Source organism: Hylobates moloch, unplaced genomic scaffold (assembly GCF_009828535.3).
Source record: "Hylobates moloch isolate HMO894 unplaced genomic scaffold, HMol_V3 SCAFFOLD_1, whole genome shotgun sequence".
Taxonomy (NCBI): Eukaryota; Metazoa; Chordata; class Mammalia; order Primates; family Hylobatidae; genus Hylobates; species Hylobates moloch.
The window spans coordinates 96,460,804-96,487,483 of NW_026652276.1; the positions used below are offsets into that span (position 1 = coordinate 96,460,804).

Below are 26,680 nucleotides of genomic sequence, written 5' to 3' on the forward strand. Positions count from 1 at the left end.
AGCTAGATATGCCATGGGCCATTGTCTTGCCCTCATCTGTGAGCACATTGGGCAGGTGACGGCTGTTTCTGTTCCTTCCACGACCACAGACCACCGTTCTGCCAAGCGACTCCGTAAACATTTAATGGTCCTGAAAATCCAGCCCAGATCTTCACCTGATTATTTGCATATCACAGCTGGAATATCTTGCCTTTCTTTAATTAAAATCAAAGTGCCTGTAAATAGAAAGCCAATATCGAACTTAGGTGGTTACTTTCAGCATCCAGAGGAAGTGTCTCATCTTCATCGTAGGCTCGTGGGGAGGCGCTGCGCTGGGTCTGCAGTAAGCGAGATAAATCTCCCAGCACTTATTCATGTAATTCATAGAGTAGAGCGTCCGCTGTTGCTCACGGAATAAATTGCCTAAAAATACAACATTTGAAAAATGATTACAAATTTATATTTTGAGAAAAAAGTAGCAGTAAATATAATCCTATTGCTTTTGTTTTTTTCCGAGACAGAGTCTTGCTGTCGCTCAGGCTGCAGTGCAGTGGCACCATCTTGGCTCACTGCAACCTCCACCCCCCAGGCTCAAGCGATTCTCCTTCCTCAGCCTCCCAAGTAGCTGGGATTACAGGCATGCACCACCACACCTGGCTAATTTTTTTTGTATTTTTAGTAGAGACGGTTTTGCCATGTTGGCCAGGCTGGTCTTAAACTCCTTGACCTCAGGTGATCCTCCTGCCTCGGCCTCCCAAAGTGCTGGGATTGCAGGAGTGAGCCACTGCGCCCAGCCCAGATTTATATTTTGAGAAAAAAAATGGGGCGGTAAATAGAATCCTATTGGTTTTGTATTTACCTTTTATCTGGCAGGCATTTGGATGAATATTCTCGGTCATCAGTTTTGTAAAACACAAGAAGAGGGATGGGCTTCTCTTTCTGTGATAATGATCAAAAGATACCATAATTACTTCTCCTCCAAAAGAGGGAACTTAATTCCCTTCTCCTTGAGCACGGGCTAGACTTAATAATTTGCTTCTAATGTATAGAGTATAGAAAGGGAAGGCTGGAGTCAGTGGCTCACACCTACAATCCTAGCATTTTGGGAGGCCAAGGCGGGCGGATCAATTGAGGTCAGGAGTTTAAGACCAGCCTGGCCAACATGATGAAACCCCATCTCTACTAAAAATACAAAAAATTAGCTGGGCTTGGTGGCAGACACCTGTAATCCTAGCTACTTGGGAGGCTGAGACAGAAGAATCACTGGAACCTGGGAGGTGGAGGTTGCAGTGAGCTGAGATCGTGCCACTGCACTCCAGCCTGGGTGACAGAGCGAGATTCCATCTCAAAAAAATAAATACATAAATAAAAGTTTTTTGTAAAAAAGATATAAAACCACTTTTGCTGTAAGAAAGACAAGAAATTCTGACATAAGAAAGAAGAGTTGGTTGTGACTATTTGTTTCTGCATTAAAAACCCCAAGAGATATTTGCAGTATTGAACTGACCCCGATATGAAGGGCTTTCAAAGTTTTGATCTAGTATCTCATGGCTTTGTGGTTAATATTTGCAGAAAGGTTGTGTTCTGAGTCCTTCATTTCAAGGGTATGTTAAAAAAAAAAAAAAAAAAGACTGCTGAGGCTGGGCATGGTGGCTCACGCCTGTAATCCCAGCACTTTGGGAGGCTGAGGCAGGTGGATCATCTGAGGTCAGGAGTTTGAAATCAGCCTGGCCAACATGGTGAAACCCGGTCTCTGCTAAAAATACAAAAAAAAAAAAAAATTAGCCAGGCATGGTGGCACACTCCTGTCATCTCAGCTACCCAGGAGCCTGAGGCAGAAGAATTGCTTGAACCTGGGAGGCAGAGGTTGCAGTGAGCCAAGATTGTGCCACCGCACTCCAGCCTGGGCGACAGAGCAAGACTCCCTCTCCAAAAAAATAAAAATGACTGCTGAAGAAAAGAGGGCATTATGACAATAATACAGCTTAGCTGTGCCCCATCCCCCAACGAGGGTCCAGAAATAGTACTTACTGGAATTCTTCATGATAAATGTGGTACGCCAAATGCAGGAGGTAATTCAAAAATGTTCTCAAAAGTATTGTTGTAAATGGAGAATGGATTTCTTCAACTGGTATGTCATTATTGGCTAAAATAAGAAAATTGGAAAGGATGCCTGATATTTGCTAGAACCTTCCATTTTATTTGCTCCTGGTATACAATTCGAAGGATTGAATATGAGAGAGTGCTTATTTCAAAATGCTCTGAACATGTGTATAAGCATCCAACTAAAAATTTAAAACTCCATGAAAGCCAGGCACAGTGGCTCGCGCCTGTAATCCCAGCACTTTGGGAGGCTGAAGCAGCAAATTGCCTGAGGTCAGGAGTTTGAGACCAGCCTGGGCAACATGGCAAAACCCTGTCTCTACCAAAAATACAAAAAATTAGCCAGGTGTGGTGGTGGGCACCTGTAATCTCAGCTATTTGGGAGACTGAGGCAGGAGAATCGCTGGAACCCAGGAGGTGGAGGCTGCAGTGAGCCGAGATTGAGCCACTGCACTCCAGCCTGGGCATCAGAGCGAGACTTCGTCTCAAAAAAAAAAAAAAAAAAAAGATGTCAATCTGGTTCCTTTACAAGGCGAGATATCTTGTCCCAATGTTTTCCAGAGTAGTCTGAGACACAATCTGATGAATGCTGCTAATGCTAATGGATTTTAAGTATGTTTCAAACACTAAACTTTGACATAAATAGGCATTTTTTCTAATACTTTACTTTTCAAATATTTCAAATATTTATTTTGAAGCTTGCAGCTCTGCCTCCCAGAATTTGGCTGAAAGAAGTTAAACTTCCAAAGTTGTTAAATTTATCACATCAACTTCCTAATTTGAAATCAAGACCAATCCTGAGACTACTTAGGGCCTTTTCGAGACCCTTCCAAGCCATTGCTGATTCTCCCTGTTTCTTTTTTTTTTTTTTTTTTTCAGACAGAGTCTCACTCTGTTGCCCAGGCTGGAGTGCAGTGGCGTGATCTCGGCTCACTGCAACCTCCACCTCCTAGGCTCAAGCGATTCTACTCCTACCTCAGCCTCCCCATAAGTAGCTGGGAATACAGGCATGTACCACCACACCTGGCTAATTTTTGTATTTTTAGTAGAGACGGAGTTTCACCATATTGCCCAGGCTGGTCTCAAACTCCTGGACTCAAGTGATCCACCCGCCTCAGCCTTCCAAAGTGCTGGGATTACAGGCATAAGCCACGAGGCCTAGCCATCTCCTCATTTCTGACCTGACAATTCAGTGCTTTTTTACTACAGATCGGTGGTCAGGGGGAGAGAGGGAGGCAAACTTTCTGCGAAGGGCCAGAGAGTAAATCTTTTAGGCTTGGTGGACCAGACCGTCTACATCACAACCCCTCAGCTGTGGTGCTTTGGGGTAAAGCAGTCACAAACATGTAAGCAAATGGGCGTGTCTGTGTTCCAGTAAAGCGTGATTTGGGGAACGGGGGTGCGGACTGGATTTCACCCTGAGACCGTGCATTGCTGGCCCTGCTTTTGTAGGTGACCTTGCACTGTTGCTGTTACGTCACGAGACTGTCTCTTCAAGTACATCATAATCACGGGGGGAACAAGACAATGCACTGATTTCTGGAACACTCGTCTCCCAACCTGGGCCTTCCCAGCTCCCTCCACATTTCCTAACTGCTTTCCAGGTGACACTGTGATACTGTCCTTTAGACCAGCGGTCCTCCACCTTTTTGACACCAGGGACGGATTTTGTGGAAGACAGTTTTTCCATGAATGGTGGGAAGGGGTGGGGGGACTGTTGGTTTCAGGATGATTCAAGCGCGTTCGAATTACTGTGCACCTTATTTCTATTATTATGACATTGTAATACATAATGAAACAATTCTACAACTCGCCATCAGGTAGAATCAGTGGGAGCCCTGAGCTTGTTTTCCTGCAACTAGACAGTCCCATCTGGGGGTGATGGGATACAGTGACAGATCATCAGGCATTTGATTCTCCTAAGGAGCGTGCAACCTACATCCCTCGCATGCGCAGTTCACAGTAGGATTTGCGCTCCTATGAGAATCTAATGCCCTGCTGATCTGCAGGAGGCGGAGCTCAGGCGGTAAATGCCAGCCACGGGGAATGGCTGTAAAAACAGATGAAGGTAGGCTGGGTGCAGTGGCTCATGCCTGTAATCCCAGCACTTTGGGAGGCCAAGGCGGGCAGATCATCTGAGGTCGAGAGTTCAAGATCAGCCTAACCAACATGGAAAAACCCCATCTCTACCAAAAAATACAAAAATTAGCTGGGCACAGTGGCGCATGCCTGTAATCCCGGCTACTTGGGAGGCTGAGGCAGGAGAGTCACTTGAACCAGGAGGCGGGGGTTGCGGTGAGACGAGATTGTGCCATTGCACTCCAGCCTGGGCAAAAAGAGTGAAACTGTCTCAAAATAAAACAAAACAAAAAATGAAAGTTCACTTGCTTGCTCACTGCTCACTTTCCACTGTGTAGCCTGTTTCCTAATGGGCCACAGACCAGTACTGATCCATGGCCTGGGGTTTGGGGACCCCTGCCTTTTGTGTGTGTGTGTGTGTGTGTGTGTGTGTGTGTGTGTGTGTGTGTGTGTGTTTGTGTGCACGTGAGATGGAGTCTCACCCTGTCACCCAAGCTGGAGTGCAATGGCACGATCTTGGCTCACTGCAACCTCTGCCTCCCGGGTCCAAGCAATTCTCCTGCCTCAGCCTCCCAAATGGCTGGGATTACAGAAATTCACCACCATGCCTGGCTAATTTTTTGTATCTTTTAGTAGAGACGGGGTTTCACCATGTTGGTCAGGCTGGTCTCAAACTCCTGACCTCGTGATCTGCCTGCCTCAGCCTCCCAAAGTGCTGAGATTACAGGCATGAGCCACTGCACCCGGCCTGGTCCCCTGCTTTAAACCAAAAGATGTGAAGGATCTGGAATACTCGCCACTTAATATCCTGTCCATATCAGCAAGAGTTAGTTTGTGGTGATGAAATTTGCAATCTTTTAGAAATCTCCAGAAGCGAAGCTTTGTCATCAGAAAGGTATTATCCAGAGAGTGGTCACATCCCAGGCTGCTATAAAAGCTGTAGATTCTTCTTAATTCTGTAATATTTCTTAAGACAGCATATTCCACCTGAAAGGAAGAAAGTCATACGTGGATTAAGAACAAAAGACGCCGGGTGTGGTGGCTCACGCCTGTAATGCCAGCATTTTGGGAGGCCGAGGCAGGCAGATCACCTGAGGTCAGGAGTTCCAGACCAGCCTGGCCAACATGGTGAAACCCCATCTCTACTAAAAATACAAAATTAGCCAGGCATGGTGGCACACACCTGTAATCCCAGATACTCAGGAGGCTGAGGCAGGAGAATTGCTTGAACCTGGGAGGAGGTTGCAGTGAGCCGAGATCGTGTCACTGCATTCCAGCCTGGACGTCAAGAGCGAGACTCTGCCTCAAAATAAAGAAATAAAATTTAAAAATTTAAAAAAGAACAAAAGACACAACACCTGTGTCCTACATTAAATGCGATAATACAAACAAAGTAATGGCATTTAGCTCTTTCCACTGTAAGAACTTAAGAAGTGTTTGTTTGTTTTGTTTTGAGATGGAGTCTCGCTCTGTCACCCAGGCTGGAGTGCAGTGGCACGATCTTGGCTCACTGCAACCTCTGCCTCCTGGGTTCAGGCGATTCTCATGCCTCAGCCTCCAGAGTAGCCGTGGTAACAGGTGCCCACCACCAAGCCCGGCTAATTTTTGTATTTTTGGTAGAGATGGGGTTTCACCATATTGGCCAGTCTGGTCTTGAACTCCTGACCTCAGGTGATCTGCCTGCCTCGGCCTCCCAAAGTGTTACGATTACAGGCATCAGCCATGGCACCTGGCCAAGAAGCATTTCATTCTTTCCACCCACTACACTTGGTCAATAAAATGCCATCTCCAACCAACAGTAAAAACAAAACAACAAAAAACGTTATCTGGAAAATAGACTTCCTTTCACATGGCAATGTGCTGGCTTCCTCTCTCAGTGGCGGCAACAAAATTCTATTGTCTGCAGATCCTCATCCCTCATCAACATATGTGCAAAAATCTTCAACAAAATAAGTTGAATCCAGCAATATATAAAAAGAATAGTAGCCATGCGCAGTGGCTCAAGCCTGTTATCCCAGCACTTTGTGAGGCCAAGGCAGGAGGATTGCCTGAGCCTGGGAACTCGAGACCAGCCTGTGCTACATAGTAAGACCGTGTCTGAACTGAAAATTAAAAATTAAAGAAATTAACCAGGCACAGTGGCAAGTGCCCGTATAGTCCCAGCTACTCAGGAAGCTGAGGCGGGAGGATTGCTTAAGCCCAGAAGGTCAAGACTGCAGTGAGCTAAGATCGCACCACTTCACTCCAGCCAGGGTAACAGAGCAAGACCCTATCTCAAAAAGATAAAACAGCAACACCAAGTAGGGTTTATCCTAGAATTGTAAAGCTGGGTTAACATTTGAAAAGTCAATCAATGTAATTCACAGTATTGACAGACTGAAGAAGAACCAAATGATTCTATCAACTGAAGCATTTCACAGAATTTAACATCCATTCATGATAAGCACCCTCAGCAAATTAGGAATAGAAAGGAATCCCTCAACCTGATAAACAGCATGTACAAAACACATGCAACTCACATCACACATAGGGCTGAAAGTCTGAAAGAAGCAATATTCCGCTAGGTGCAATAGCTCACGCCTGTAATCCCAGCACTTTGGGAGGCTGAGGCGGAAGGATCACCTGAGGTCAGGAGTTCGAGACCAGCCTGGGCAACACAGTGAAACTCCATCTCTACTAAAAATATCTGGGCATGGTGGTGCATGCCTGTAATCTCAGCTACTCAGGAAGCTGAGGCAGGAGAATCCCTTGAACGCGGGAGGCAGAGGTTGCAGTGAGCTGAGATCATGCCATTGCACTCCACCCTGGGCAACAAGAGGGACTCCGTCTCAAAAAAAAAAAAAAAAAGAAAAAAAAAGCAGTATTCATGGTGGTTGTTTTACTCACCTCCCTCTCTGTCACATTTCACCTTTTAGGATTTTCCCCAGACCCTTGATGCCCTTAAGCTGCCCCAAATTCCCCACATATGCAGCCCTGCCCTCTACACAGTGTCCTGTACTCCAGAACCACTCACCCCATGCCCTACCCTCATAATGAGACATTCAGAGAATGCGAAGAACAGGATTTGGGGTCCTAAGGGAGACAGAGCCCTACCTGGGTGGCTTCAGGCATTTGTTACGCTGAGCATTAATTCCTGCTTTTGAAAATGCAGTTCAATTGAATAAACATGTATAGTCTGCCCGATCTGAAGCATTGTTCTAGGCTGGGCGTGGTGGCTCACACCCATAATCCCAGCACTTTGGGAGGCCGAGGTGGGCAGATCACCTGAGGTCAGGAGTTCCAGACCAGCCTGGCCAATATGGTGACACCCTGTCTCTACTAAAATACAAAAAAATAGCTGGGCGTAGTGGCTCACACCTGTAATCCCAGCTACTGGGGAGGCCGAGGTGGGGGAGGCTTGAACCCGGGAGGCAGAGGTTGCAGTGAGCCAAGACTGCGCCACAGCACTCCAGTCTGGGCGACAGAGCAAAACTCAGTCTCAAGGCGGGGCGCGGTGGCTCACGCTTGTAATCCCAGCACTTTGGGAGGCCCAGGCGGGCGGATCACGAGGTCAGGAGATCGAGACCATGGTGAAACCCCGTCTCTACTAAAAGTACAAAAAAATTAGCCAGGCGTGGTGGTGGGCGCCTGTAATCCCAGCTACTCAGAGAGGCTGAGGCAGGAGAATGGTGTGAACCCGGGAGGCGGAGCTTGCAGCGAGCCGAGATCGCGCCACTGCACTCCAGCCTGGGTGAGAGAGCGAGACTCCGTCTCAAAACAAACAAACAAACAAACAAACAAAAACAAAACAAAACAAAAAACTCAGTCTCAAAAAACAAAACAAAACAAAAGACATTCAACACGTGACAGCAGTCACCAGCTGTATTTCCCCAGGATGCAACTGATACCAATCAGAAAGATGTTACCTGCTTCTTTTCTTCAGGTTGGACTGTCTCAGGGTACATGTCCAGGAGCAAATTTAGATCCAGCTCAATGCTGGATCCCAACACAGAATGACTCTCACTGCCATCAAGCTTTCTGATCAGTTCTAATGAATGAAGGCAAACACAGGGGATAAGTACGGTTTGTTTGGTGTTTGTTTGTTTTTATTTTGTTTTTTGTTTTTTGAGACGGCCTCACTCTGTCGCCCAGGCTGGAGTGAAGTGGCACGGTCTCAGTTCACTGCAACCTCTGCCTCCCAGGCTCAAGCCATCCTCCCACCTCACCCTCCCGAGTAGCTGCGACTACAGACATGCACCATCACGGCCAGCTAATTTTTGTATTTTTTGTAGACACAGGGTTTCACCATGTTGCCCAGGCTGGTCTCAAACTCCTGAGCTCAACTGATCCACCTGCCTTGGCCTCCCAAAGTGCTGGGATTACAGGCATGGGCCACCGCAGCCATCCTTGGAGATAATTATGAAAAGCAATGTTCAAATTTCTCAATATTATGTCACAATGATTTTCCACCAAAATGTGATGCAAGAATATTCCAAAAACCTATTAAGAATGCGGGCGGGGCACAGTGGCTCATGCCTGTAATCCCAGCATTTTGGGAAACCAAAATGTGAGGTTGAGGCTGCAGTGAGCTATGATCATGCCATTGGACTCCAACCTGGGCAACAGAGTGAGATCCTATCTCTAAAAAAAACATTTTTTAAAAGCAGTTGCAAGCTAGGCGCAATGGCTTGCAGCTCTAATCTCAACACTTTGGGAGGCCGAGGCAGGAGGATTGTTTGAGGACAGGAGTTTGAATCAGCCTGGGCAACATAGTGAGACCCTGCCTCTACAAAAAATTTAAAAATTAGCTAGTCTTGACCAGGTGCGGTGGCTCACACCTGTAATCCCAGCACTTTGGGAGGCCAAGGTGGGCGGATCACAAGGTCAGGAGTTAGAGACCAACCTGAGCAACATGGTAAAACCCCGTCTCTACAAAAAATACAAAAATTAGCTAAGCATGGTGGCACGCGCCTATAATCCCAGCTACTCAGGAGGCTGAGGCAGGAGAATCGTTTGAACCTGGGAGGCAGAGATTGCAGTGAGCCAAGATTGCATTGCTGCACTCCAGGCTGGACAACACAGCGAGACTCCATCTCGAAAAAAAGAAAAAGAAGAAGAAAAAAAAAATTAGCTAGGCACGGTGGTGCGTGCCTGTGTTCCCAGCTATAGGGAAGGCTGAGGTGGGAGGATCACTGGAGCCCAGGAGTTTGAGGCCACAGTGAACAGTGATCGTATCCTGCTCCATCCTGGGTGATAGAGCGAGATTTTGTCTCAAATTTTTTTTTGAAAAAGGAGTTTTTCACAGAGGACTTGTTTTCTGAAGTGTTCCGTGTATTTTGATGCGTGAACACCATGGATAAAAACAGATGAATTTTATTTCTTTTTTTTTTCCATTTTATTTATTTATTTATGAGACAGAGTCTCTGTTGCCCAGGCTGGAGTGCAATGGTGCAGTCTGGGCTCACTGCAACCTCCACCTTCCAGGTTCAAGCGATTCTCCTGCCTCAGCCTCCCGAGTAGCTGGGATTACAGGCGCCTGCTACCATGCCTGGCTAATTTTTTTATTTTTATTTTTAATTGAGATGGGGTTTCACCATGTTGGCTGGGCTGGTCTTGCACTGCTGACCTCGTGATCCACCAGCCTCGGCCTCCCAAAGTGCTGGGGTTACAGGCATCAGCCACCACGCCCGGCCGATGAATTTTATTTCAACAGGTGAATGCTTCCTACCGGCACTCCTGGACAATCTTTGGGCAACTCCTGAAGACAGGTCCAGGCAGCTGATGAATTCAACTTCAAGATCAGGAAACCCGGCTATGTGGTCATTGGAGAATGCGCCTTCGTACACACGCCCGTTCTTGAAAGTTAATCGGCCCTGCAGACAGAAAAACTTTTTACAGTTGAGGAAAAGTTTTTTTAGAAAAACACTGGTAAGGCTGGGTGCGGTAGCTCATGCCTGTAATCCAGCACTTTGGAAGGCTGAGGCGGGCAGATACAAGGTCAGGAGTTCGAGATCAGATTGGCCAACATTGTGAAACCCCATGGCTACTAAAAATACGAAAATTCGCCGGGCCTGGTGGCAGGCACCTGTCATCCCAGCTACTCGGGAGGCTGAGGCAGGAGAATCGCTTGAACCCAGGAGGCAGAGGTTGCAGTGAGCCAAGATCGTGCCACTGCACTCCAGCCTAGGTGACAGAGCGAGACTCTGTCTCAAAAAAACAAAAAAGGAAAGAAAAACATGGGTAAATGTACATCAGTAGTTTTTTCAAGGATGTGGAGCTTTTTGTTTTGACAATATGCACTTACTCCACATATAATCAGGCTCCTGGGTCTCATGCGCTGTATAAGTCCTCTCTCTCTCTTCCTCCTTTTCCTATTCCTCCTCCTCCCCACTCTCTCTCCCCCACAATCTTTCTCCAGCTTTAAGCACCTCTAGGCCACAGAATGTGTCTTATTAAACTACGCTAGTGACCAGCAGAACGCCCAATACACAATACAGACTCCCTGATTTTTTTTTGAGACGGAGTCTCGCTCTGTTGCCCAGGCTGGAGTGCAATGGCACCATCTCAGCTCACTGCAAGTTCCGCCTCCTGGGTTCATGCCATTCTCCTGCCTCAGCCTCCCGAGTAGCTGGGACTACAGGCGCCCGCCACCACACCCAGCTAATTTTTTGTATTTTTAGTAGAGACGGGGTTTCACCGTGTTAGCCAGGATGGTCTCGATCTCCTGACCTCGTGATCCGTCCGCCTCAGCCTCCCAAAGTGTTGGGATTACAGGCGTGAGCCACCGTGCCTGATAATTTTTTTTTTTTTTTTTTGAGATGGAGCCTCGCTGTCACGCAGGCTGGAGTGCAGTAGCACAGTCTTGACTCACTGCAACCTCCGCCTCCTGGGTTCAAGCAATTCTCCTTCCTCAGCCTCCCAAGTGGCTGGGATTACATGCATGCACCACCACGGCCAGCTAATTTTTGTATTTTTAGTAGATACGGGGTTTCATCGTGTTGGCCAGGCTGGTCTCGAACTCCTGACCTCAAGTGATCTGTCCACCTCGGCCTCCCAAAGTGCTGGGATTACAGGCCTGAGCCACCACGCCTGGCCAAGACTCCCTGAGATTTGTCAAACGCAGGCCAATAGTCAGTTACTGATTCAGACGTGGGCAAATGACCCAATTTGGCTCTGTGAAATGAAAGACCTTTCTAGAGAGCTTCTGTAAAAAGTTCCTCCTTTTCTTTTAGCATGGGATGCAGATTTTGAAAGCTGGAACCACGGCAGCCGTCTTGCAATCATGAGGGAGGAAAACCACAAGGGTGAAAGTGCCATGGTGGGAGATACCGTGCATAGATGGAAGAGAAATCCCGACAGCTCTGAGTTGCTGAATCAAACCAACCTTGAAGCCTACATTATTCTGTATTTCACATGGCAGATGACACTACATTGTCTGTTACTTGCAAACCAAAACCACCCTCACACACACACACACACACACACACACACACACACACACACACACGAAAAACTGATTAAATAACCACTAAATATACAGGAAATCAATGACCATTGAAAATATTTTGCCAAGCACAGTGACTCATGCCTGTAATCCCAGCAGTTTGGGTGAGAGGATCACTTGGGACCAGGAGGCCAGCTTGGCAAACGTGGCAAAACCCCCGTAACTACCAAAAAAAAAAAGAGCTGGGCGTGGTGGTGCCCACCTGTAATCCCAGCTACTCTAGTGGCTGAGGCACAAGAATCACTTGAACCGGGAGGCAGAGGTTGCAGTGAGCCGAGATCACGCCACTGCACTCCAGCCTGGGCAACAGAGCGAAACTCTGTCTCAAAAAAAAAAGAAAAAAAGTCACGTAATCACCTTAGCAAAACAGTAAGTTATCCTATACAAAACAGATAATGTAATTTAATAGAGAATGACATGCCTTTTGTCAAAAAGAGTTCTGTAGATGGATGGTGATGGTTGCACAACAATGCGAATGTACTTAATGCCACTGGACTGTGCACTTAGAAATGATTAAGATGGTAAATCTTATGTGTACTTTATCACAATTAAAATTAAAAAGAAATCTAGAGTGCCTAGATTTACATCAGACAAAATAGACCTCAGAGAAATGAAAATTACCAGGGTTGGCCAGGCATGGTGGCTCACACCTGTAATCCCAGCACTCTGGGAGGCTGAGGTGGGCAGATCATTTGAGGCCAGGAGTTCGAGACCAGCCTGGCCAACATGATGAAACCCTGTCTCTACTAAAAATACAAAAATTAGCCAGGCATGGTGGCCCACGCCTGTAATCCCAGCTACTCATGAGGCTGAGGCAGGAGAATCACTCGAACCCAGGAAGTGGAGGTTGTAGTGAGCTGAGATCACGCCACTGTACTCCGGCCTGGACAACAGAGCAAGACTGCGTCTCAAAAAATAAAAGAAAATTAGCAGGGTTAATGAGGAACATTACACGATGATCAAAAGAGCCAATGCACCAATATATAATAATCCTCAATGTATATGCACCTAACAATAAAGCTTCAAATATATGAAGCAAAACTGATAGATCTGAAAGCAGAATAGACAAATCTGCAATTATACTTGGACATTTCAATTGCTTTACATAATTTCAATGGCTTTACATAGTTGTTTGAAATGTGATATTCCCAGTTCTATACTCACCATGCCATGTTTCTTATTGGAAACCCATTCTCCATCATACATGGCTCCACTGGCATAATAAAACTTGCCATGTCCGTGACGATATCCATTTACAAACTCCCCTATGTATTCATTTCTCAAAGGATACTGGGAACCGGGGATTCTCTTTAGAAACCACGTGTGTGTCCCAAAGCCATTCTGAAAAGAAAGCAGACTGCCATCAGAAGTGCACAAAGCAGTTTCTCTCTTTACCCGGATCCCCTTAAAATTAGGATAAATACAATGAAAACTGGAAAGGGCAAAGAACGTGGACTCTGGAGTCACACAGACTTGGGTTCAATTTCAGCTCAGCTACTTACTAACGAGTCTTTTGAAATAAGGCAAATCACTTAAGCCCTCTAAGTTCCTCATCTGTAAAACAGAAATAACACCTACCCCTCAGGTTAGATACAGAGAAGTTCGAAACCGGCCTGGCCAACATGTTGAAACTCCGTGTCTACTAAAAAGTGAAGATAAGTGGATATAAAGTGCCTGGCTTGATCATGATGAGTTTCATTGTTATTTTAAATGTTGGGGTTTATTTGCTTTTATATATTTTTATATTTTGAGAAAGGGTCTCACTCTATCACCCAGGCTGGAGTACAATGGCACAATCTTGGCTCACTGCAGCCTTGACCTCCAAGACTCAGGTGATCCTCCCACCTCAGCCTCCCAAGTAGCCAGGACTACAGGCGCCAGCCACCACTCCCCACCAATTTTTGTATTTTCAGTAGAGATGGGGTTTCACCATATAACCCGGGCTGGTCTCAAATTCCTGGCCTCATTCCTCAAGTGGTCTCCCAAAGTGCTGGGATTACATGTGTGAGCCACTGCGCCCAGCCTAAATTTTTATTTTTTAGAGATACAAATGGGGCTGGTTGCTGTGGCTCACGCCTGTAATCCCAGCGCTTTGAGAGGCAGAGGTTGATCACTTGAGCCCAGGAGTTCAAGACCAGCCTGTGTAATAAAGTGAGACTTCATTCCTACAAAAGAAAAATTATTTTTTAATTAGCCAGGCACAGTGGCAGTGGGCACCTCTGTAGTCTCAGCTACAGGGGAGGCTGAGGTGGGAGGATCGCTTGAGCCAGGGAGGTAGAGAGCCATGATTGCACCACTGCAGTCCAGCCTGGGCAACAGAGCAAGACTCTGTCGCTAAAAACAAACAAACAGGCTGGGTGCGGTGGCTCGCGCCTGTAATTCTAGCACTCTGGGAAGCCGAGGTGGGCAGATCACTTGAGGTCTGGAGTTCGAAACCAGCCTGACCAACATGGTGAAATCCCGTCTCTACTGAAAATACAAAAAAAAAAATTAGCCAGGCCATGGTGGTGGGTGCCTGTAATCTCAGCTACTCCAGAGGCTGAGGCAGGAGAATTGCTTGAACCTGGGAGGTGGAGGCTGCAGTGAGCCGAGATTGCGCCACTGCACTCCAGCCTGGGCGACAGAGATAGAGAGACTCTGTCTCAAAAAAAAAAAAAAAAAATCCAAAAAGAAATATACATGTGTTGAGAATTGGCGGACCGTCCGCCTCTGGGTACAAGCTGCCACCCCGCCCGGCGTACCTGGATGCCCCTCTCCCACCGCCCTGTGTACTCCTCGTTGGTGGTCAGCCACCTCATCCTCCCCTCCCCGTGACGCATGTTGTCTTCCCACTGGCCTTCGTACATATTTCCAGATTTATAACTAGGACGAAAGAAACCAAAGTAAAACGATTAGTTACCTCCTACACCACATTTACCTTTAAGACATTCTTTTAAACACTCCCCTTGAGCTCCTTTGAAGAAATCCACCCCTTGTACTTATACAATCTTCTCTGTATTTAAATTCAGGCCGGGCGTGGTGGCTCATGCCTGTAATCCCAGCACCTTGGGAGGCCAAGGCTGGCAGATCACCTGAGGTCGGGAGTTTGAGACCAGCCTGACCAACATGGAGAAACCCCATCTCTACTAAAAATACAAAATTAGCCCAGCTACCTGGGAGGCAAAACTCCGTCTCAAAAAAAAAAAAAAAATCCACTCTGCTTAGAGAGAAAATGTTCTGTGCAACTTTTGCATCTTACTTTTAAATATCCAAAGTGAACACTATTGGGCCCACAAACACTTCTTCATCTACACCCCAGGCGTGACCGTGGTCATACCTACCATCTTATTCCCCAGCCCTTTTTGATGTTTTGCGCCCAGTCTCCCTGGTACCAACACGTATCCTCTTGATTGTAATAAATGCAGCCCTAAAACAAATAATATCATCTTTAAAACTATCAAGCCTCATGACACAAATGCTTTGTCAAATGTAAGGATATTAACTTAAAAAGTAGAACCTACACAGAGGTCAATGTCATACATAGGCAAGACATGTAAACTGCTATTTTTCTGTTTTGCTATCAAGAAAACGGTAAAACTGCTACACAAGGGGAAATGAGATAATGTCACAGATCAATTTCTCCTTAATAAAGTGCCATATTGGCCAGGCACGGTGGCTCACGTCTGTAATCCCAGCACTTTGGGAGGCCGAGGTGGGCAGATCACAAGGTCAGGAGTTCCAGACCAGCCTGGCCAACATGGTGAAACCTCGTCTCTACTAAAAATACAAAAATGAGCTGGGAGTGGTGGCGCGTGCCTCTAATCCAAGCTACTTGGGAGGCTGAGGTAGAATCGCTTGAACCTGGGAGGCAGAGGTTGCAGTGAGCCCAGATCGTGCCACTGCACTCCAGCCTGGGCAACAGAGCGAGACTCCGTCTCAAAATAAAATAAAATAAAATAAAATAAAAAGTGTCATATTAAGGCACAGAATGACTGTATTCATCATATTCAAGTATATTCATTATATCCAGTAACTATTAGTCAATTAAGTACCTAGAGAAATCCTGTCTGTTGCCACCTGGAGTGAACAGTTGAGCCTTCCATGTAACGGAACGTCACTCTCTCTTAGGCACCAGACCCCTTGTTGTTTTACCCATTTCACATCCTACTCATTTTACCGCCTCCGAGTATAAGTGAGCATAGTGTTCCCTTTGTTTGATCTACACAGAAAAGCCTCAAAAGGCTTTTTCACAGGTTTATCTGTGTGTGTGTGTGTGTGTGTGTGTGTGTGAGAGAGAGAGAATTTTTCTATCTTCTTTCTCATGATCAGGCAAACACATTCCTTCTTGCAGCCATACAGATGCTGCTGTCTAGAAGTCACCGTGCCCAATCCCTCCAATATGTCTCAAGCAATCTGCTGCAACACACACACACAGACACACACACACACACACACACACACACACACACAACAACAACCACAACTCGATAAATAGCCTATTAAAGCCTGCATATGGCCAGGCACAGTGGCTAATGCCTGTAATCCCAGCACTTTGGGAGGCCGAGGCGGGTGGATCACTTGAGATCAGGAGTTTGAGACCAGCCTGGCCAACATGGCGAAATCCCTTCTCTACTAAAAATAAAAAAATTAGCTGGGCGTGGTGGTGCACACCTGTAGTCCCAGCTACTTGGGAGGCTGAGGCAGGAGAATTGCTTGAACCCGGGAGGCAGAGGTTGCAGTGAGCCGAGATGGCACCATTGCACTCCAGCCTGGGCGACAGAGCAAGACTCCATCTCAAAAAAAAAAAAAAATTAAATGGTTAATTTATGTGATGTGAATTTCACCTCAGTAAACAAAAAGTGAATATGCCCTGGACAGCACCGCTAGCCCCTACCCCCTTCTCTCCCTCCATGTGGCCACCCAGCCCCTCCCCTGCCCTCCACATGGCCACCCCACCCCCTTTCTGCCCCACCCCCACCCCCTCCCCAGCCTTGCCCCCTCATGGCTGTCCCCCATGTCTGCCCACCCCCCACTCCACCCCCTTCACTCCTGCCCCACCTTCCCGTGCCGCTTGCCATTGCACCAGTGGCCGATGTAGGACACAGGCCGGGTGCTGCACTTGAACATCCCGAATCCGTTCCTCATGCCGTTGACCACTTCGCCTTCATACGTGCTGCCGTCCGGCCACGTGTACACGCCGTGGTTCATCGGGACATTCTTCACAAAGTCACCCTGAAGCAGAACGGCCATGGGGTGACAGAAGGAAGCGTTGGGGGTGGGGGCGGGAATCCCTAGTCCTGTGGGCGGTTCCAGGAGCTGCTTGACCTCTGATTCTGTTCCTGCCTCTCCTGTGGACACACACTGAACATCCCCCTCACATTCTCTCCCTTCCTTGTCTGCTCTCATCTCATCCTCTCTCATCTGACCCGACCAGTGGGCGGAAGCTCAGGCAGGAGGAAATATCTGGGAGGTTGCAGGTCGACCAAGTTCGGAGAAGCAAGCAGGTGACGTTGGAAAGTGCTGGCTTCCAATCCTGACCTGGGGAACTTCAGATTCTTAGAACCCACCTTGGCAGGGCACAGTGGCTCACGCCTGTAATCACAGCACTTTGGGAGACTGAGGCGGGAGAACTGCTTGAGGCCAGGAATTTGAGGCCAGTCTGGGCAACCTAAGGAGACGCTGTCTGTAGAAAAATATTTTATTTGTTATTGTTTTTATTTTTGAGACAGAGTCTCACTCTGTTGCCCAGGCTGGAGTGCAATGGCGCCATCTTGGCTAACTGCAACCTCTTCCTCCCTGGTTCAAGCAATTCTCCTGCCTCAGCCTCCCAAGTAGCTGGGATTACAGGCCCCCACCACCACACCCTGCTAATTTTTTTGTATTTTTAGTAGAGACAGGGTTTTGCCATGTTGGCCAGGCTGGTCTTGAACTCCTGACCTCAGGTGATCCACCCACCTCGGCTTCCCAAAGTGCTGAGATTAACAGGCATTTAACAGGCTCGAGCCATCATGCCTAGTTTTTGTTTTGTTTTGTTTTGTTTTTTTGAGACAGGGTCTCACCCTGTCACCTAGGTTGGAGTGCAGCGAGACAATCAAAGCTCACTGCAGCCTCGACCTCCCAGGCTCAAGAGATCCTCCCACCACAGCCCCCCAAGTAGCTGAGACTACAGGTGTGTGTGCCACCAAGCCTAATTTTTAAATTTTTTGTGGAGATGGAGTTTCTCTATGTTGCCCAGGCTGGTCTGGTCTCAAACTCCCAGCCTCAAGTGATCTTCCTACCTTGGCCTCCCAAGTAGCTGGGACTACAGGTGCTGGCCACCAAGGGGCAGTGGTGCACGCCTATAATCCCAGCACTTTGGGGGTGCTGAGCTGAGAGGATCTGTTGAGCCCAGCAGGTTGAGGCTGCAGTGAACTGTGACCACTGCATTCCAGCCTGGGCGACAGAGCAAGATCCTGTCTCTAATGAAAAAAAAAAAAGAACCCGCTCGAAGGAGGTGAATTCACTGTTCCCTCCAGGCTTAGTGATGACTGGGGAAACCCCTCTTTCTTTTTCGTGTTTTTTTCCAAGATGGAGTTTTGCTCTTGTTGCCCAGGCTGGAGTGCAGTGGTATAGTCTCGGCTCACTGCAACCTCCGCCTCCCAGGTTTAAGCAATTCTGCCTCAGCCTTCCGAGTAGCTGGGATCACAGGTGTGCACCACCACGCCCCGCAAATTTTTATAGTTTTAGTAGAGACGGGGTTTCACCATATTGGCCAGGCTGGTCTCGATCTCCTGACCTCAGATGATCTGCCCACCTTGGCCTCCCAAAGTACTGGGATTACAGGCGTGAGCCACCATGCCCGGTCAGGAAATCCCTCTTTCTGCCACGGGTCATCAAAATATTCTGTAAACAAGTCAGTCAACAGCCTGCCCCAGGGGCACCTGCTAGGGAACCCACTCTGCCCAGGACGTCTGAGTGGGCAGCAGGCAGCACAGTGCACAGCACCCAGCAGCATCGGATTCTCTTCCAGGAACCTGAACTCCCTGGAGGCAGCCACGTCAGCAGAGACAAGAGGACAGCACGCCTGGCCTGATCACCAGGCAGGACCCATGAGGCCAGTCGGCCTCTCTCTGAGGATGCTTCTAGGAGCCCCCCTGACTGGGCTGAAGTAGGCGTCTGTGCCTGCAAAAATGACCTCCCCACCTGCTGAGAGTTTCCCGGGACAACGAGGCACAGGGCGGTTCTTGGTTAAGTTGCCACTTAAGGACCAGAAACTGGCCCGGTGCGGTGGCTCACGCCTCTAATCCCTGCACTTTGGGAGGCTGAGGTAAGCACATCACCTGAAGCCAGGGGTTTGAGACCAGCCTGGCCAACATGGCAAAACCCCGTCTCTACTAAAAATACAAAAACTAGCCTGGCATGGTGGCGGGCGCCTGTAATCCCAGTTACTCTGGAGGCTGAGGCAAGAAAATTGCTTGAACCCAGGAGGTGGAGGTTGCAGTGAGCCGAGATCCCACTGCTGCACTCCAGCCTGGGCGATAGAGCGAGACTATGTCTCACAAAAATAAATAAAATAAAATAAAGACCAGAAAACTTGCGTGTCAGTTGCCGGCTGGTAGGCGGGATGTTGCATGGGAAGGGAGCTGGGATGAATCCAAGGTGGGGGCCCAATCCTCAAGCTCCCCTGGAACTTGGAGATCCTCCTCGCCCTGCCAGTGAGGGTCAGTCCCTCCCTCTCTCTCCCTGCTCCTCTGCAGCACGCCTCTCACCGCCCAGCTGCAGGTGGCTTCCCGGCTCAAACTTGACTCCGTTTCCATCATTGGCTGTGTGTTATTTGAATAAAGTGCATTATGCGCATGTGTTTTAAATGTCATCATTACCATTTATAAACACCATCTGTTAGCAACTCTGCATTTGGGATTTTTAGGATAGCATTTCAGCACTCACTCACTTTGTGGGTGGGAATTGAGCCTGGTACAATCTCTTGGCGAACAATTTGGTTCTTGCAATCAGTTTAAAAATACACATTCCCCTCAACCCCGCAGGTTAAATAAAAAGCCACATAATGGAATACATGCAGCCAGTAAAAACAGATCTGCATGAATGGATATGGTTTGATCTCAAAATTAAAGGTACAGGCCAGGTGTGGTGGCTCACGCCTGTAATCCCCAACACTTTGGGAGGCCAAGGTGGGAGGATCGCTTAAGCCTAGGAGTTCGAGACCAGCCTGGGAAACACAGCAAGACCCTGTCTCTATAAAAAAAAAATAAAGTAAAAATAAATTAGCCGGGCGCTGTGGAGCACACCTGTAGTCGCAGCTACTCAGCAGGCTGAGCCGAGAGGATCGCTTGAGTCTAGGAGTTCGAGACTGCAGTCAGTCATGATCTTACCACTGCACTTCAGCCTGGGTGACAGAGCAAGACCCTATCTCAGACTCACCAACTAACTAAGTAAATGTGCCAAAGAGAGTGTATAATAAACTATGTGTGTTTGTAAAAAGCAAGACAGGCTACAGAAGTTCCAGGCTGCAGTGAGTCATGATCGCACCACTATACTCCAGCCTGGGCAACAGAGCAAGACCCTGTCTCAAAGAAAAAAGTAGGACAAGCTACATACAAGTACATGTACTCTCTGTGCTTAGAAGGCACAGAATACCTCTAGAACACACAAATGAAACCAATAACAATTACTGGCGGGTCCCATGCAGTCATGAGTTACTAGATCCACTGGTTCTGTGAATTTTTCTTAACCGATATGCTGAATGACATCAACGAAAATAGTCTGTTCAATTGTGGGAAACTGTTCCGTCCAATAATCACAGCTTAAACTATAGCTGGTTATATGCCTCACCTCATATTTTAATCCATCGGCCCAAATATAAGTCCCTTGTCCATGCATGAGTCCTTCTGAAAACGTACCCTTCAAAACAAAACAAAGCAACGACAAACGCTTAGAATGCAGCTGACATATATACATATTTGAGATAGGGTCTGGTTCTGTCACCCAGGCTGGAGTGCAGTGGTGTGATCATAGCTCACTGCAGCCTCGACCTCCCAGGCTCAAGCAATCCTCCCACTTCAGCCTCCCGAGTAGCTGGGACTACAGGCATCCACCACCATGCCCAGCTAATTTTTGTATTTTTTGTAGAGATGGGATTTCACCATGTTGGCCAGGCTGGTCTTGAAATCCTGAGCTCAAGCAATGCGCCCGCCTTGGCCTCCCAAAGTGCTGGGATTATAGGCATGAGCCACCGCACCTGGCCTGCAGCTGATGATTCTCTCCCACAGCTGCCTTATCCCGATTTCACGTGCGTGAAGATGCTCGTCTGCGCACTCAGCAGCAGCTGAGTCCTCTGAGACCTACTTTGGGCTGGCTCCATGCTGGGGTCCATCCTTCTCTAAAAAGGATCTAAGAAGTCCTCATCTTCATGACCTAAGGATGACCTCAGCTACAAAAATGTGTTCTCAACCAGGTGCGGGGGCTCACTCCTGCAATCCCAGCACTTTAGGAGTCTGAGGCAGGAGGATCACTTATGCCCGGCAGTTCAAGACCAGCCCTGGCAACATAGCAACTCCTTGTCTCCACCAAAAAAAAAAAAAAAAAAAAAAAAAAATTAATTAGCCAGGCGTGGTAGCGCATGCCTGTAGTCCCAGCTATTCAAGAGGCTGAGGAGGGAGGATCGTTTGACTCCAGGAGGTCGAGGCCACAGTGAGTTATGATTGTGCCACTGCACTCCCGCTTGGGTGACACAGTGAGACCCTGTCTCAAAAAATAAAATAATCAGGAAAAGAAACAAATCTAAAATAACTTTTGTTATACATTATTTTTACCTTAAATAGGTAAGCAGGGTTCCGAATAAAATCAGCATGAAGAGCTTCCAATTTCTTTTGAAGCATCGGTGGATTTTACTGAAGATTTGCAAATCTATGACCATCACCCCACACCTTCCTCCCCTTCCTGCAGGTTCTCAAATGGGCAACTTACACGATAGGTACAACCGCCTTGAAAGGCTGCAAAGCCTTCTCCCTCATACAGCCCACGAACCTTTTCCCCTTCGTAGCTACAAAGAAATAAAGGTAATTCAAGGTAATGAACAATGTGAATAAGCCCAAGTGACAGTGGGTTAAAATATCTAACTGTGGAATGGGAAGAATGAAGTCAGAAAAAAATATATATATACACAGAGCTAGAAAGTAGAAGAGGTTACCAGGGGTTTGAAGGTGGGGGGAGGAATGAAGGACTTTGGGGTTTTTTTTTTTGTTTTTTGGTGACTTTTTTTTGAGATGGCGTCTCACTCTGTCGCCTGGGCTGGATGGAGTGCAGTGGCGCGATCTTGGCTCACTGCAACCTCCGCCTCCCGGGTTCAAGTGATTCTCCCACCTCAGCCTCCTGTGTAGCTGGGATTACAGGCACATGTCACCACTCCCAGCTAATTATTGTGTTTTTAGTAGAGACGGAGTTTCACCATATTGGCCAGGCTGGTCTCAAACTCCTGGCCTCAAGTGACCTGCCCGCCTCAGCCTCCCAAAGTGCTGGATTACAGGCTTGAACCACCGCACCTGGCCAGGAGTTACTATTTAATAGATGCTTGTACAACACTGTGAACGTACTTAATGCCATTGAATTGTACACTTAAAATAATTAAGATAGTACACTTTGTTATATGTTTCACCACCCTGACTGGCAGTGTTATACCCGATGGCACCCCCATTAAAATCACCTTTCCACTATGAGTTTGGTCAGAATGGACTCTTCGTACTGGGTGGCATCTGCGTTCTGCTGAACGTTTCGGGGGTCTTTTTTGGGTTTCATTTCGTTGAGCTGCATTCCCAGCAATGGGACACCAGCTGGGGACATCTCTTGCCTAGTGGTGTTGCCATCTTGTTTGGAAAAGTCTAGATTATCAGAGAGAGATGAGGGAGAGCGGGCAGACTTCTCCCCTTTTTTGTCTGCTTTTTTCTTTTCTTTCACCATTGCCTTGGGAAGATCCAGTGGTTACTTGAATCAAATGATTTCTTTGGTTCAGAGCTGCTTGTTTCAAAGCACTGATGAGTTTTATCTGAAAAATAAAAATTACATCTCCAAACACTTGGGGTTTTCATTTGTAGTTAAAATTTTAGTTTTACAACACAATGTCATTATCATTCTCCTGCCAAAGTCTGAAAAATTAGTTACCAGGGCTGGGTGTGGTGGCTCACACCTGCGATCTCAGCACTTTGAGGGGGCCGAGGTGGGAGGATCATGTGAGTTGAGTCCAGGAGGTCGAGATCAGCCTAGGCAACATAGTGAGACGCCCCCTCTCTACAAAACATAAAAATAAAGTAGCCAGGCATGGTGGCACATGCCTGTAGTCCCAGCTACTAGGGAGGCTCAGGTGGGAGGACGGCTTGAGCCTGGGAGGTCGAGGCTGCAGTGAGTGGTGATCACACCACTGCACTCCAGTCTGGGTAACAGAGCAAGACTCTGTCTCAAAAATAATAATAATTACAAATTTCAAGTACCATCAGTTTATAAAAATACAACCTCAACATTGCATTGGTTGTTCCTAAAAGTTTTTAATTTTTGAGACAGAGTCTCACTCTGTCATCCAGGCTGGAGTGCAGTGGCACAATCACGGCTCACTGCAGCCTCAACTTTCCAGGCTCAGGTGATCCTTCCACCTCAGCTTCCCAAGTAGCTTGGACCATAGGCACGCATCACCACACCTGGCTAATTTTTTGTAGAGACAGGGTCTTGCTATGTTGCCCCGGCTGGTCTGGAACTTCTGAGCTCAAGCAATCTGCCTGTCTCAGCTCCCAAAGTGCTGGGATTATAGGTGTGAGCCACTGTACCTTGCCCTAAAAATTATTTAAGTTGGAATCATTGTCTAGCATTGTTTCTTGAAAGGTAACCCTATACATGAAAAAGGCTACTTCACCTCTCAGGTCTTGCACGCAGCCAATTCACACTTTAAAATCCCCTCTCCGGCCGGGCGTGCTGGCTCACGCCTGTAATCCCAGCACTTTGGGAGGCCGAGGCAGGTGGATCACGAGGTCAGGAGTTCAAGACCACCCTGGCTAACACGGTGAAACCCCGTCTCTACTAAAAATACAAAAAATTAGCCAGGCATGGTGGCACATGCCTGTAATCCCAGCAACTCAGGAGGCTGAGGCAGGAGAATTGCTTGAACCCAGGAGATGGAGGTTGCAGTGAGCAGAGATCACACCACTGCACTCCAGCCTGGGCAACAGAGCAAGACTCTGTCTCAAAAATAAATAAATAAATAAAAATAAGCCCCTCTCCTTATAGGTCAGCATTGTAAAGTGTGCAAGACCTGGATTCACGGTCTTGCATTATCCATTGCCAGTTCTGTGGGTTTTTTTTTTTTTTGAGACGGAGTCTCGCTCTGTCGCCCAGGCTGGAGTGCAGTGGTGGGATCTTGGCTCACTGCAAGCTCCGCCTCCGGGGTTCATGCCATTCTCCTGCCTCAGCCTCCTGAGTAGCTGGGACTACAGGCATCCGCCACCATGCCTGGCTAATTTTTTATGTGTTTTTAGTAGACACGGGGTTTCGCCGTGTTAGCCAGGATGGTCTCGATCTCCTGACCCCGTGAGCTGCCCGCCTCAGCCTGCAAAGTGCTGGGATTACAGGCGTGAGCCACCGGGTGTGGGTGCCCGGCCCAGTTCTGGTTTTTTTGGTTTGTTTTTTTTTTTCTTTTTTTTTTTAGGCAGAGTCTAGCCCTGTCGTGCAGGCTGGAGTGCAGTGGCAGGATCTTGGCTCACGGCAACCTCACTGCAGGTTCAAGTGATTCTCCTGCCTCAGCCTCCCAAGTAGCTGGGATTACAGGCACCTGCCACCACACTCAGCTAATTTTTGTATTTTTAGTAGAGATGGGGTTTCACCGTGTTGGTCAGGCTGGTGTCGAACTCCTGACCTCGTGATCTGCCCGCCTTGGCCTCCCAAAGTGCTGGGATTACAAGCGTGAGCCATCGCGCCCGGCCAAGCCTTCTCTCTTCCTTCCAACACCACCTTGCTCCTTCCCGCCCCCGACCACTATCTCAGCGAAGCCGCCCCTGGGTCCCCTAGCCCAAGCTGCTCTCACCTCTAAATTTAGAGGGGCCTTTACTACGAGCTTTTCGGTCCTCTGTCAGTGACCTACAAATAAGTGAACTACAAATCAAGCCAATTTCATTGCTCAGTGCGTTTCCTAATGTTTCCTCTGTTCTCCTGGGCTTAAAGAGAGGCCGTCTCTCCCCTGTGTCTACGGTGAGCCGGGAAGAATCGGCTCCCTGCACTGGTCCGCCCGCCTACGCCCTCCTCGCTCATCACGCACGTGCTCGGGTCCTGGAAGGCCACGTCAGTCCGGCCGGGGAGGAGCAGGACCCGGTCGCCACGGCTGTCCCGGCGTACGCAGGACCGCGGCCTGGGGAGCTCACCTCGCTCCAGGAGCCCAGAGACCTCGCCGGGCTCGGGCAGAGGTGTTGCGGGGCTCTCCGCGTCCCAGACCCGGCTCCGGTCTCCAGGCAACCGAGGACGCCGGCAGGCCCACCCTGTGCTCTTAAAGGGGCCGCGAGCCAGCGCCAAGCAGGTGTCCCGCCCTTGCTGGTCCTGAAGGCCAGGGGGAAAGGCTGGGCGCTGCAGGCAGCAGGCCAGGGTTTACCCAGCTCTGCTAACTGCTTCATCATAAAATAGGAATAACGCAGGCATTAGTTTTCCCATTGCTGCTGCAAACAAATTACCATAAATTTAGTGGCTTGAAGCAACACAAATTTATTACCCTACAGTATGTAAATTAGTCCCACAGTGCTGGTTCCTTCCAGAGGCTCTGGGGGAGAATCCATTTTCTTGCCTTTTCCAGCTTTTCCAGAAGCGGTCCCCAACCTTTTTGGCACCAGAAACCGGTTTCCCGGAACACAATTTTTCCATGGATGGGGGTCGGGTAGGGATGGTTTCAGGATGATTCAAGCGCATTGCATTTATTTGTGCACTTTATTTCTACTATTATTACATTGTAACATATAATTAAATAATTATACAACTCACCATCATAGAGACTCAGTGGGAGCCCTGAACTTGTTTTCCTGCAACTAGACAGTCCCATCTGGGGGTGATGGGAGACAGTGACAGATCATCAGGCATCAGATTCTCATAAGAAGTGTGCAACCTACATCCCTCGCATGTACAGTTCACAATAGGGTTTGTGCTCCTATGAGAATCTAATGCCCACCACTGATCTGACAGGAGGCAGAGCTCAGGTGCTAATGCCAGCCATGAGGAGTGGCTATAAATACAGATGAAGCTTCGCTGCCTTGCCGGCCCCTAACTTGCTGTGCACCCTGGTTCCTAACAGACCGTGGACCACTACTGGTCCGTGGCCTGGGTGTGGGAATCCCTGTTCTAGAGGCTGCTTGCAGTCCTTGACTAGTGGTACCTCCTTCCATCTCCAAGACCAGCAATGCCTCCTCTCTCTGGCCAGCAAGGAAAGGTCTCCCACCTTTGAAGGACTTACCCAATGGACTGGGCCCACCCAGACAATCCAGGATAAGCTATTGCAAGATCCTTAACTCAGCCAGGCACAATGGCTCACACCTGTAATCCCAGCACTTTGGGAGGCTGAGGCAGTCGGATCACCTGAGATCAGGAGTTCGAGACCAGCCTGGTCAACATGGTGAAACCCTGTCACTACTAAAAATACAAAAATTAGCCAGGTGTGGTTGTGGGCACCTGTAATCCCAGCTACTCAGGAGGCTGAGGTGGAAGAATCACTTGAACCTGGGAGGCAGAGGCTGCAGTGAGCAGAGATCATGCTATTGCACTGCCGCCTGGGCAACAAGAGCGAAACTTCATCTCATTAAAAAAAAAAGATCCTTCACGCAATCATACCTGCTGAGTCCCTTCTGCCATATGAGGCAGCGTGGTGACAGGTTCTGGGGATTAGGACACAGCTGTCTTGGGGGCTGTTATCCTGCCACGGCTCCCAATCTGCAGAGTTCGTAAGTGGGATCCTGCAGACCACACCAGCACAGTGCCAGACACGATGGCACAGTTACTACTGTACTGCCTCCTCCATCTAAGGGATTCTAAATCAGGAAGGCGAGC

At 48.1% G+C, this 26,680-nt stretch overlaps 1 protein-coding gene across 1 annotated transcript in view; it reads right to left on the reverse strand.

Moving 5' to 3' along the window:
* LOC116810847 (radial spoke head 10 homolog B2-like) overlaps nt 1-26,680 on the reverse strand; it is a 33,259-nt gene that overhangs the window by 206 nt on the left and 6,373 nt on the right. The window contains exons 3-16 of the mRNA XM_058436457.1: nt 22,778-22,903; nt 22,323-22,661; nt 21,587-21,662; nt 20,453-20,521; nt 16,682-16,855; nt 14,965-15,050; nt 14,386-14,506; nt 12,809-12,985; nt 9,869-10,013; nt 8,067-8,188; nt 4,959-5,148; nt 2,011-2,125; nt 839-918; nt 254-402 (exon numbers count right to left, since the gene is read on the reverse strand). Of these exons, the coding sequence (XP_058292440.1) occupies nt 254-402; nt 839-918; nt 2,011-2,125; nt 4,959-5,148; nt 8,067-8,188; nt 9,869-10,013; nt 12,809-12,985; nt 14,386-14,506; nt 14,965-15,050; nt 16,682-16,855; nt 20,453-20,521; nt 21,587-21,662; nt 22,323-22,576 (1,758 nt within the window). The 5' untranslated portion in view covers nt 22,577-22,661; nt 22,778-22,903. The remainder of the gene's footprint in view (nt 1-253; nt 403-838; nt 919-2,010; nt 2,126-4,958; nt 5,149-8,066; nt 8,189-9,868; nt 10,014-12,808; nt 12,986-14,385; nt 14,507-14,964; nt 15,051-16,681; nt 16,856-20,452; nt 20,522-21,586; nt 21,663-22,322; nt 22,662-22,777; nt 22,904-26,680) is intronic.